The 13,257-nt window shown below is 38.1% G+C and overlaps 1 protein-coding gene across 1 annotated transcript in view; it reads right to left on the bottom strand.

The window, feature by feature from the left end:
* Positions 1-6,208: 6,208 nt before the first annotated feature.
* Positions 6,209-13,257, bottom strand: part of LOC134338273 (chloride intracellular channel protein 4) — a 148,793-nt gene continuing 141,744 nt past the window's right edge. The window contains exon 6 of the mRNA XM_063033995.1: positions 6,209-13,161. Coding sequence (XP_062890065.1) covers positions 12,997-13,161 — 165 coding nt within the window. The 3' untranslated portion in view covers positions 6,209-12,996. The remainder of the gene's footprint in view (positions 13,162-13,257) is intronic.

The following is a 13,257-nucleotide window of genomic DNA, read 5'->3' as shown; positions in this document are numbered from 1 at the left end:
CAGATTTCTCTTTAGCTGTACTGCTCTTCTGAATCACTTCAGATGACTTTTGTTTTATAGTTTGAAAAAAGAACTGTATTTTCATTTACATTTGATTCTTTGATAAGGTTTCAAGATGGGAAAACAATCATCTCTACTCTGGTAAGGGAAAATATTAAAACTCCACAAGATCAGTCCCAATATCCAATCAGAATTTGATAAAAATAGACTTGGGCACTCAACTTCACAGAAACAATTAATACCATAAGAAATTGGCCATGTGGATATTATAGCAAGCAAGGACAGGAGGAGGAAATTACAAACTGCAATAGCTGTGTAACAAAATTGTGCTCTGAAAAGCAGATTGAATTCCAAAGCTGTGTTTTAAACAAATTCCTAATTCATCTGTCTTCCAAATTAATCACAACTAACTAATAAAAAGGGAACCTTATGCAAATTAATCACTACTAACATAATGGGAACCCTATGCAAATTAATCACTACTAATAAAATGGGTACATTATGCAAATTAATCACTACTAACATAATGGGAACATGCAAATTAATCACTACTAATAAAATGGGAACATTATGCAAATGAATCACTACTGACATAAAAAGGAAGCCTTGTGCATATTATTCACTATTAACATAAAAGAGAACCTGATGCAAACTAATCACTGTAACTTTTAAAAAGGGAACCTTAAGATTGAGATATCCAAACAATACTAAAAGATGAGAAGCCAGCTCAGGACAGCTAAGGTGCCAAATGCCAAACATGCATCAGTGCACACTCGTTGGCAGATCAGCTCCTCTCATCCCACTCCATCAGTCAACCAGTGTCAAATCCATCAGCTCATGGACGCCAAACCCGTGATGATCAGTAAGATTCTCGAATGACCCAGAACAGGAAGTGGACCAAAGAAGGAACAAATAGAAGGCTTTGATTTCTACAAGGCCTTGTTTTGCCTCAGATTGTCGCAGTGCTTTGTGGCCAATGGGGTACTTTTGAAGGGTAACATGAGGTAGAAGATGATTTTTTTTGGGAGGGGAGTTCAGCAACACTTTAATGTCACTTATTCTACTGGTAGAGCAACTCGAGGATAGTGGTGAGAGTGCCTTGGGTGTTATCTAATAGATATGGTAAAAAGTTCACAATATATTTATTATCAAAGTATATATCTGTTATACAACCTTGAGATTCGTCTCCTTACAGGCAGTCACAAAACAAAGAAACTAAATAGAACCCGATTAAAATGAAGACTGTCAAACACCAAACGTGCAGAGGGAAAAAAAACAAATGATGCAAACAATAAAAGTAAACAAATAACATTCAGAACTGAAGTTCGTGAAAAAGTGAGCCCACAATCGCGATGCCAGTCTCAGCTGTTCCAGGAGACATGGCCTCAGTTCAGCGCAGAGATGAGCAAACCTCCTAAGCTGCAAGCTGAACACCGACCCGTCCCTCACCTCAGGCCCCGGCACCCTGGCCTGGCGCCTAAATTGACAAAACAGTGGGTCTTTTGTCACTCTCGGACCTGAGCCCTGCCGCTTTGATATGCTCTCAGGTCCGGGACCCACTGCCTCAATTCAGCCCATGTGCGACCTTAGTAACTTGGCCTGGCGCTTACATGGATCAGCCCTTGGTTTGCTCCTCACTCCCGGGCTCGGACCATTTGACTTCCCAATTTAGAATTATCTGTGTAAGGAAGGAGTAATTTGAAAGTGTGTTTTGTTTCGAACCATGTTACGATCCTCGGATTGTAAATTAGAGGTCATCTATTTTGTTTTAAATTAGTAATGACCTGTGTGGCATTTGAATATTTTGAAGCATCAATCATTCAGGATATTTACTATGATATTCTGTTTCTCAATGGTGAAACTGTTCACAACAAACATCATCTCTTCACTGATCATTATGTTTAGCTCTCATCGTATTTAAAAACATCCACAAGTTTGAAGGCATTTTGCGTAAGTAATGTCACATGGATACTTCAACTCTTCACTCATAGAACAAAGTCCTTAATGAAGCTGGGATAGTAATGCTGTGTTTATACTGCAGCTGCATATCTGAGGCTCATTCTTATTGACTGGAACCTCTCCAGAAATGGATCGCGGCCTATTCCTGCCACCCACTCTCTTCCAAGAAACATAAGATGGTCTTTCTTTGCTTCGATTGCTGATGCAATGAAATTCATCAGTATTCTTTCCAACTCACTATTTTGGCATCTCTCCATTCCCTACAACCCTCCTTCCTAATCCATAAACAACTCGCCTGCAGAACTGTAAACCTAAGAGCGACAGGGACCGGGTCCGAGATCAAGGGATGGCCCGAGGTCTGGATGATTTAAGCGCTGGGCCGGATTGAAAAGATCAGGGTGCCCGGGCTGGAGGTGAGGAAAAGCTGCCTCAAATCGCAGCTCCACCAGGTTTACTTGTCTCTGCGTTGAACTTTGGCTGTAACCTGCAGCCGTCACGGTGTGGACTCACTTCTGTGAACCCGTTCTGAATGCTATTTGCTTATTTTTATTCTTTGCACAATGTTTTTTTTTCTCTCTGCATGTTGGGGGTTTGACCATTTTCTTTTGTTTTATTGGGTTGCTTTGTTCTGTAAGTAGACAAATCTCAAGGTTGTATAAAGTATACATACTTCGATAATAATTGTTCTTCGAACTTTGAACATTTTGAACTTTGCAATCAGATATGTCTAAGAAAATATAGTGCATTTGATTCTTACCACTAAGAGCATGATGAGTGACATTTGTGTGCTTGTATTTCTTCAACAGGGAACAAAGTCATTACATGGGTTGAAAAAAAAATACCAGGAAAGAGATTTTTATTTTATAACCCCATTGGATGAATGACCTGCAAGCTTGCAGGTGATATGAACTTTGTGCACGTTGAGGACAGTCAATGACTGCATCATATTCTGCTGTTAAACTGAGCCAACGTTTGGCATATGTTTAAGGTGCTGAAGTGCAGTTATTCACTGGACAGCACCAAGATCAAGCATACCTACACCACATAAGGAAAAGACCCAATAATCTTTGATTGAAAAAAGATAGCCCATAATACCCAAATGTTTCATAACTATGAGCCTTTGTTGAAGTGTATGTGTCACTGGGTTAAAATTCATGTGATTGCCCATGTCAAAATGATCGATTACCTTTTTGACCTTGTGCAAGAATTGGGTCCGACCTCATTCAGGGAATTGTGCCTGGTTTTAATTCCCTCATAGGTAGATGATATTGAAGTTTTTGAAAATATTCAGATTGCCAAAGGAATGATACTAAGTTTAACATGTTTTAAAAACCCAGACGTGCTCTAAGAATTAGATCTATGTAAATAGACACACTAAAGAAAGAGATTGTATGCCGCAAGTTAATGAGAACCAAAGGATCATACAAATAAGTCACACAAGGGAGGAAATATAAAGGTTAAAGATATAGATCATATCTCCTGGAGAAGAACTGACACGTGGAATGTAGATCAGTAAGTTGATTAACTGCGTGTCTTCACGTATACGCTGGTCAGTTCCCTGCAAGGAGTGAGAATTGCATCATTCATAAAGCCGGGCTATTATGTTGATAGAAAGAGATTGCAAATGAGTGAAGTGCAAAGGGATCTGTGTTTTTTTTTGCATGAATTGAAACATCGAGATGGCAGTGTACACTGCTGTCAAAAGAAGGCCCCTGCACTCGAGTGATCTGTCTCTCTCTCTCTCCCTCTCGATGGTGGGTCAGAATCTGCTGGTCCTTGAGTCCGGGGAACTTGAATAAGCGACACTGCAGATTGTAATATCGAAGCTGCAAGTTATTGGCCTCCCCTCTTGTTTCCTGCAGGAGTGATATCTCTCTCTCTCCCTCGCTACTGAGAGAGAGCTTATCTGAGTGTCAAAGTGTTGGGATGGACAGTAGTTTTTGATGGACTCTAGATCATGGTCTCTGGGGGTTTGCTGTTGCTTGCATGGTGGGTGGTGGGGGAGGTCGATGCTTTTGCTGGAGCAAGGGGGGGACTGGGAGGGGGAAGGTTGATGCTTCTTCTGTTGCTTGTGCGTGGGGGGGACTTTGGGGTTCTAACATTTCTGTCATTCTTTCTTTGGAGTTTTCTTCTGTTTCATTGATGTCTGTGAAGAGTAAGAATTTCAGGTTGTATACCTTATACATTCTCTGATATCAGATTGAACCATTGAAACACAGTAAGTATTCAGACAGGTGCAAAATGCAGTTAAGAGCAAACAAACCTTATTGTTGGAGGTTGGAGTTTAGAAACATAGAATTGCTATAATTTGCAGTATAATATTGTAACACATTAGCCATTGAAATAAAACTAGAGGAAAAGAATTTTAACAAAGATGAAGGTCTTGCTCTAAGTAAGAACTGGAATTATTATTATAAACAAGGTGGGAGAGTGGACTATGTTTCAATGAAGACTATTCAATCAGGAGGGATGGACTACGGGGGTATAAATACCACTGGACTAGACACACCCAGCCATAATCCTTGAAGAAGATGGCAGAGTTTGTCATTGAAACATCGATTATAATTGATACCTGTACCCGGCAGGAAGCCCAAGAATAGTTTATTAGTCGGAATTTGTCTGATTGATACAACCCATAGACAGTTAAACTAATCTGTAATTTCTGTTGACAAGCCTGGCCCAATTTGAGACCCAAGTTATTTAAGTAACTGAACAGATACAGATTTTATAATCCCAGAAGTTGCTCTCCACAAGTATCCATTGGTGAATAGGACCATAAATTAATATTCAAATATTCGGTGTATTTATTGTTATTTATCAAATTATTTGTAAATAAATTTAATTCCATTTCCCATTCCCCTGTTGGTCCATGGCATTCACTTGTGCCAAGATGAGGCTACTACCATTGGGTTCCCTCCAACCTGATGGCATTAATTATCATTTTCTGCTTCTGATAAACCATGCCCCCCCCATTCCCCACATTGACCTTTTGCTTCTCACCTGTCTATTACTTCCCCCCGACCCCTCTTCCTTCCCCTTCTCCAGTGATTCACTCTCCTCTCTTATCAGATTCCTTCCTCTCCAGCCCTTGACCTTTCCCACCAACTTGACTTCACCTATCACCAGCTCGTCTCCTTTCTTTCCCCCACCTTTTCATTCTGGCATTCCCCCTCCCCTCACTTCCTTCTCAGTCTAGAAGAAGAGTCTCAGCCCAAAACTTCAACTATCTATTTATTTCCATAATGCCCGACCTACTGAGTTCCTCCGGCATTTTGTCTGTGTTGTTTTTTTATTTATATGTCTCCTTATTGGACAGGTCAATATTAGGTGATCCAAAATCTTGCTTTATAATTTATTGTCCACTATATTTCCCATTATACTTACTTCCTATATTTAGTATAGCAGTACAAGGTGATTCACTACTCTGACAGCTGAGCTGAGCAAACTCTCAACATCATACTAACATTTCAAGTTTATTGTTGTGTAATTCAAATTATGTGCAAATACATATTAGTGTAAATGAAGCACATCTTAATATATCTTCAGTATCATTTAATTTGTGTAATTACAATTATTTTAATTGCATACAGCATGACTAATCACTTTAACCTTTGTCATTGTGGGCCGTTTGTTTCAGCCTTTTAGCATTGGTCCTTGTTAATCCTGTGTCCCTCTATCTCATTCACTGTGCATACAAGGTGATAACTTCCATATCTTGGGGAGTGCAGATATGCTCATAGAAATTCCAATTTGCTGAAAAAACCAAGTTCGGAAGAAGTTTGCAAGCTATTCCAAAGTCTCAGATAGGGAATTTGTAAGTTTCAAAATCATGGGGTGGCACGGTAGCGTAGTGGTTAGCACAACGGTTTACAGTACAGGACACCTGGGTTCAATTCCCGCCACTGCCTGTAAGGAATTTGTATCTTCTTCCTGTGGCTGTGTGGGTTTCCTCCAGATGCCTTGACTTCCTTTGGTACCGGTTGGTAGGTTAATTGGTCAACGTAAATTGTCCTGTGATTAGGCTAGGGTTAAATCAGGTGATCGCTGGGTGGCGTGACTCGAAGGACCAGTAGAGCCTGTTCAACACTGTATCTCAATAAAAGTAATTCATACTTCAAAATCAAATGGAGCTTGGGTTCTATGGCAAAGGCAAGATTGCATAACCTGTTTTTTGCTGGACATTGCTGTCACAAGCCTCATATATTTGTATCACACTAGTCCCCAGCCAATTGTTAATTTGATGATACAGACGCTACAGGAAACACATATTGGATGTGAAAATATACATTTTATTTTATTAACAGCTGCCAGCCATATACTGGTGTTTTTTTTTGCAAAAGTTGTTCAACATACAGTGGGAGATATAAGCATACTGTACAACAGGGACTGATTCTCATAGTAGGCCTGAGGAAAAGACATTCCAATCTACATGTAATATCCAGCATTTGAAAGTAACATTAAACTTTTCCTCCAATGAAAATGCTCAGCAGTGGTAAGGGACTTGTCCTAAATGGTAAAGTTCAGATTTGAAGTATCATTAAATGTATTCTTATCCTCTTTCTTTTGTTAACCAATAGTTTAAAGTCACCAGTACTGAAGACATAATGGTCTTCACCACCCAAACTTCATAATTTTAAATTGATTTTGGAAAGACTATACAAAGATATCGTTTTCAGTGCACCTGACTGGTCCTTTGTTGATAAAGAATTGTTCCTTGATGAAACATTAACCCTCAGCTTCAAGCTTGCTTTGACTTGAGAGAGGACATACTTGCCAAATCAGATTCCCATCAAACCTCATCAGCCGTAAGAAACCATTAAATGGTTGAAGCAATTTAAGTGAGGGTTGTCTCGGTCCAAAACTTGATGGTGGTCAATTGAATTAGTGCTGCGATCCTTTCAAATGCGTTGTCTTTGCAAATTTAAAATAGAAACTTCAAGTAGTTAATTTAGTTTGAGGTTATCAAATTCATTTCAGAGCTACTTATGCAGGTAATAAGACTTGTGTACTCCTTGGCAGTTTCCAGGGGTTTATCTTATCCATGGAAAGTGTAATAATCACTCTTGTGCAGCAATGCTTAGGCTTCATGCATCTTGAACAGTGATATGCTAATAACTTTGTTAACTATTAGGAAAGAATTGCCTTCAGAATAAACATGAGCATTATATTAAATATGCATAATTACTGCTAAAAATAAAACTACAAATGATCACAATACAAGGAAAATGAGCATGACAAAATTATTTTCTGATTACTCGTATCCATATGTAGATTTAAGGAGAGCCGAAACGGAAGATGGATATGAATATCCATTACACGACTGAGACTTCCTTTCCAATAAATGCATTAGAAATTGCTTACAAATTTAAATTTTCACATAGTTACAATGAATACAGTACCATAATCAACATGTCAGCATACACATTGCAATCGGTATTCTGACCAGAATTTTTACAATAATATTAGAGATCCATTTCAAACACTATTCTGTGTGATTTAGCTTAGTTCCAACTCTTAAGCCATCATTTTAAGCAATTGAACAAAATTTTGTAGGACTATAGGCATTCAGCTTTCCTGAAGGCAGGAACAAAATTTTGAGTTACATGGTCATTCATTCATTAGTGAAAAGAGAATGTCAAAATGAAGGACAAAAATATTCTAATATTTGAATCCTTTGAACATACTGTCACAGATTACTCTGAAAGCCGTTTTTTACTGCTATTGTATTTTGTGATAAGCATCCTAAATGTAAACTTTAAAAATATATGCATTTAAAATTGTATTTAAAAACTCAAGCAGGTTACAAATCTGCCCAAAGCTTTAGTGTACTGTATAGCAATGTTCTTCGAATAGATAAAATTAGATATAACACCTTCTGTTCATATCATACACTGGGTCAGAAGAACCTCTTTGGGTTCTCCCCTGCTCCTTATTAACCACCTTGGTGCTAAAGTTAACTCTGAAAGAAATTACTGTATTTTTACAAGTATCAACTTAATCCTTTTTACATATTCCTATTTCAAGTCCTTAACAATTTAAGCCAATGGCCAATTAACTTTGGTCCCAATAATGTTAGCAGCTGGTGACATTTTAATTTAGTATTTAGTCCTTTTGTACAACAAAACAGTTAAATTTCAGAAACAGCTGCAATTGGTTAACAGGTTAACTATCAAGAAGATACTTTAGGTTTAATATGCAGTCCCTTTCCTTGTATTGCTACAGTGTATGTTATATAACATACCACTGGCATATTATTGCCATTATCATTGGAAATGAACTACTAAAGTAAAGCCAATTACAAAACTGATGACTGTATCCAAAGGCATGTAAACATTGGAGAATTAATCTGGATTTTTTCTGTGAAATTTTAAAGCAGAATATTACAAGATGCAACTGCATATTTAATTTTGACTTTTCTATTGAGTATATGAAACTTCATTATTTAATGAAGCATGCCATGTTAAAACCTTTGTGTTGTGCCAGATCCCAAATGAACCAGCTAAGAGATTTCTACTCATAATTAGACTAATCACTTGGTTGCTTTTTCCATCTCATCATTAATAATTAGTCACGAAAAGTAACCATCGCACCAGACACCCCGAGCTAAAGTAATGTTCCTATTGTTCAATTGTAACCTCGAGTTCAAAAAGTTTCCATGCCTTTAACCTGAAGGAGACCCCATTTACCTCACTGCTGACAATCTCAATTCAGCTTAGTTCAAATTTTATTCTAAAAAGCCTAAATGAGTGCAGGTTTTCTGTAGAACCTCATAAACACAAGAGATTCTGCAGATGCTGGAAATCTTGAGCAACACACAGACAAAGTGCTGGAGAAACTCAATTACTGCCTAACCTGTTCAGTTCCTTCAACACTTTCTGTGGATTACCGTGGAACTTCCTTGCTTCCTCTCAATTTGTCAGTCACAGTCCCTGTACTTTTGAAGTTCTTGTGGAACACATTGTTGGCTTTCCATCAACTGGACATTATTTTCATAAATGTTTTCACCGGTATTAATTTGTCTTTGCCTTGGCTGGAGCTCTCTGGGAAATTCTAAGTCTAAACATCCTATATACTCACATCTATGCACAAACGTCCTTAATTTTTTTCAATATGATGAAGACATTGAAAAACATTGATAAAGTTTTAGAATGAAATCCACTTCTCAGTATCTTAGGGCAAAATGCAAATGGGCAATGGAGTGTTGTTTTAAAACAAATAATAATCCATCAATTCGGAAGAAAGGAAGTCATGCCTGACAACCACAGATTTCCTTAGTTCATCAGAACTACAATCACCTTCTGCAATTCTTTCACAGACTAAATCCCAATGAAAGTATCGTTCTTCCACCTAACTTCTCTCCAAGACAACAGAGCTGATGTTTACACACTGAATTTCTTTCAGCACAGAACTCTTATCAGTCTAAGTCTAGAAATGCTTAATACTTCAGGAATGCTACAAGAGCATTTGTTGAAAGTACAAATCAAATTTAATGCCAGCTCACTGAAAAAATGCGCCCCTCGTAAACATTGTGCAGGTATTTTTAAAAAAAAGCATCTGCATTAAAGTCAATTATTGGTGTTTACAAAAGGCTGAAGCAAAAGGTTTAGGAGACATTTATTGGATCATGAGAAAGCTGAACCAAAGAGTTACAAAACCACATGAGTAGAAGGTGCACAACATTCAGATATCAAATGTAAATGACTTCTAAAAAATGTAAATCACCACATAATGGAAGTAACTCGGAAAATGTGTAGCCATCCTTATCACATTTTTCACGTTAATAGCTCCTCTTCTGACTTTGCACCTTAATATTTGCAGGTCATTGCAAATCTTTTTGAAATTGTAAATTTGTTACCTTTTGACACGAACAATCCATTTGTTCAGTGTTTCAGCTTAAAACAGATGCAAATTTCTTCATCCTTGCATATGACACAAGAGTGACCCTCAGGCTTTTCTCACCTGTGCATTATCTGTTAGTTGACGACTATCTGTTCAACACTCTATCCATTCGAGTAATGCTGTTAGCATCACCACCAAAGAGATGATGACACTTTTCAGGGTAGAATGGGTGGCCCAGATGGCTTACAGTTGGGGAATGCATGATGGTAATGGTGCACAGATAAAATAAAGCACATTGGATTATTTTAGTAATTACATGTTGAGGCTTTTCCTATTATTACTCAGCAATTTCTGAACGTTATAAAAGATCTGAGATATTACTACTTACAGGTGGAAGCAAGCCAAACCAAATCTAAAATGTGCTCCCTAACCAGAAGTTGCATTGTGGGGAAATACATTTTTAACCATTCAACTTTGTCACCATATCAGGCACTCACTCTTTTTTTGGTTTACTTGCTTAACTAACTGATGACTTCAGGTGAAAACGATGCCAGGTGAGGCCCATTATTTAAATGACAATGATATTTTGGGTGGCAGGGTGGAGATACATTTCTACCAAATGAGGTGAAAGGTGATCCTTCCCTCCACTAGCCTGCAAGTCACCCTTGGGCAAGATGTAGCACCTGCTAAGCCCCTGATCATGGTCAGGTGAAGCCATAGGAGCAGATGGTGGATGGCCATATGAGCAGCTGGTGCATCTCACAAGTCCTGGTTATGTGACCACTGATGCCAGGCAGACAATCTCTAAAGAGTATTGATAATGGCTGGGATCCTGTAAAGACACTGCCCAGAAGAAGGCGATGGCAAACCACTTCTGTAGAAAAATTTGCCAAGTACAATCATGGTCATGGAAAGACCATGATTGCCCACGTCATACAACAAGGCACATAATGATGATGATGATGATGATGATGGTTTTGAAAACGGTTTCTTTGGGAAGTGCATCCCACAGGGAATGCTTTTCTTGGGAAATGTGTCCCAGGGGTTCAGTTTTTCTTGCGAAACCTACTTCCAGTGAAGTTACTCTGAATTGAAGGGAAAACAAAATAAACCATATGACTGGCATAAATGAGAAAATTCAATTGTACAGGTCAACCATTAATGGAAAATTCTCTGACCTTGTATGGCTACTGATGAAGAGCTTCTGCTTGTTTTATGAAGCTTATTTCTTTGAACAAAATGTATATTCCCCCAGTGTTCTCCAAAGAGCTACCACTTTCCCTCACCACACAGTCACCATTCCCAGAGGTGTGTGATGACTGATGAGCCTCTAGCACAGCCTCAAATATTGCTCTGCAATCAGCGAGCTGGAGATAAATGAAGTCGCTTAAATAGGCGAAATTCACTGAGCTTTGTGGTGTTACGTGTTGGTTGTGCACAGAAACTGCGGACGAATAACTACCTTCAGTGTTCAAGAGAATAAAAGTTTTGCAAATAAACTAATTTGGCGTGAGTCCATTGCCAATGCAATTCATAGAGTGCTAATGTTATAATGTTGCAACAATCACTTTGGCTTGCATTTAAATCACTTTGAGTAATTTTGTTGTTTTTGCTCACATATAAAGCTTTAAAAAATCTGGTCGCAAAGGGAACCTGGTTATGAGTTAGAAAATGACGACTTGGTTTTTACCATCTAAAAATGACAAGTAAGTCACCTTAAAGCAAGTCAACCTGAGATAACGTCACATGATGCTTATCCTTATAAGATCATTAATGAGTGTCTGTTGTGGCCTGTGCGTTGTGATGTATTTAAGTTAGGGCTTCCCAACCTGACATCTATGGACCCATTTGGTTAATGGTAGGGGTCCGTGGCATAAAAAAGATTGGGAACCCCTGGTTTAAGCAATGAGATCACCAAAATAATGACAATGTTCGTTCTCACTTTGTTCTGAATACCAGTCACAAATCTCATGTAATCTAAATGTACAATGCCATTGCTCCCAGTTTGTTATCTTGCTATGGATGTAGAGAAAGAAAACCCGACAAGGAAAAGTTTGAATGCTTCTTACAAGAGGTTGCTGACCCACACACTCTGTGAAGCAGCAGAGCCCACAGAACATCAGGATTTATGTATCCCCTCTGAGAATATCCAGGATGCTGTTTTCATACACTAATAAGAATGGGACTATTCACAGCCAATCAAACAGAACAGCCTTTTGAAATTGTAAGGGAAAAAGAGCTAAAAATCCTGCTTCAATTTGTTGAGCATGGGCTTCTCTAGAAGGATAATTATCTCCACATAACGAAACCTTACAAAATGTGTTACAAACAATAAATAGCATCATCCTCTACACCCATTTGGAACTACGTCTTACCTCAGTGTTGACTTTTGTTCATTTCTAGCTCACCCACCCCTTACAGCAACCATATGAATCCAGGTAAATTTGTTCTTCTATTAACTAACCAAAAAATCTGTCAGACTAGAGAATAAAAAGTCAAAATACTGTAGTTATTGATGAAATTTAAGAATAAGGCAAGTGGAAATATTTTATTCATTATTAATCAATCACAAATTTGAGGATTGTTGCAGCATTATAGATCTAACAATAAAAGTCATCCATAGTCATCCTATTATAATATTTTGTGACTTTATGTGTATATCCTTCATAATACCTACACCAGGGCTTTCAAGGCTGGTTGCGTGATTGAAGATGGTTACACTTAAGTGTTGGTGTGATCTTAACCAGTTAGGCACTGTAATCTTTTCATTTTTGAGGCCAAGATAGGTTTTATGATATCTACACTTAAATGTGATCTAAATTGACCGTAAGAAAAACAGAGTCATTTGGGCTATTTTTAAAATAGCTTATAGAATGACCGTTCACAGTGCAAGGTCTTACAGGCCCAGCTTCCTATAACGTCATTACACAGAGAATCAACTCCTTCTTGGACATCAATTACCATATGGTCATGATCACCTAAACAACTGCGTGCTTGATTGACAGAACATTGAAAGCCCTTCCTAAAATATATATATATATGTAAAAAAAGTAAAAACTGAGATACCTGAAGTTATAATCCAATAGAAGGTATAAAATCATATCTGACAATTTGCAAAACCATGCAATAAAAGGAAAGCGTTCTCTGTTAACAAAAGCTTTTCTGTTAGTGGGTAACATGTGCTGGCCTTGCCGATCATCACTTGCTGAGACGCTTAGCTACATCTGCATAAGCGATTTCAATTTCTTTGTCTCCGGGGCAGGTGTTTGTGAATTCATCCCTGGTATAGGCATTCTGCAGGTACCGCCAAATTCCCGTCATGGACTTTGGAATGTCAAAGTTCCGATATTTCTTTGCTACCACCTGGAAAGGAAATACATTTACTTTATAACCTAGCTGTGCAATGATATGCATGCTTAAAAAGTATCCTGAAAAACAAATAATCATAAGTTTAGTTAT

Source organism: Mobula hypostoma, chromosome 26 (genome assembly GCF_963921235.1).
Source record: "Mobula hypostoma chromosome 26, sMobHyp1.1, whole genome shotgun sequence".
Lineage (NCBI taxonomy): Eukaryota > Metazoa > Chordata > Chondrichthyes > Myliobatiformes > Myliobatidae > Mobula > Mobula hypostoma.
This window is presented reverse-complemented; position numbering and strand designations above follow the sequence as displayed.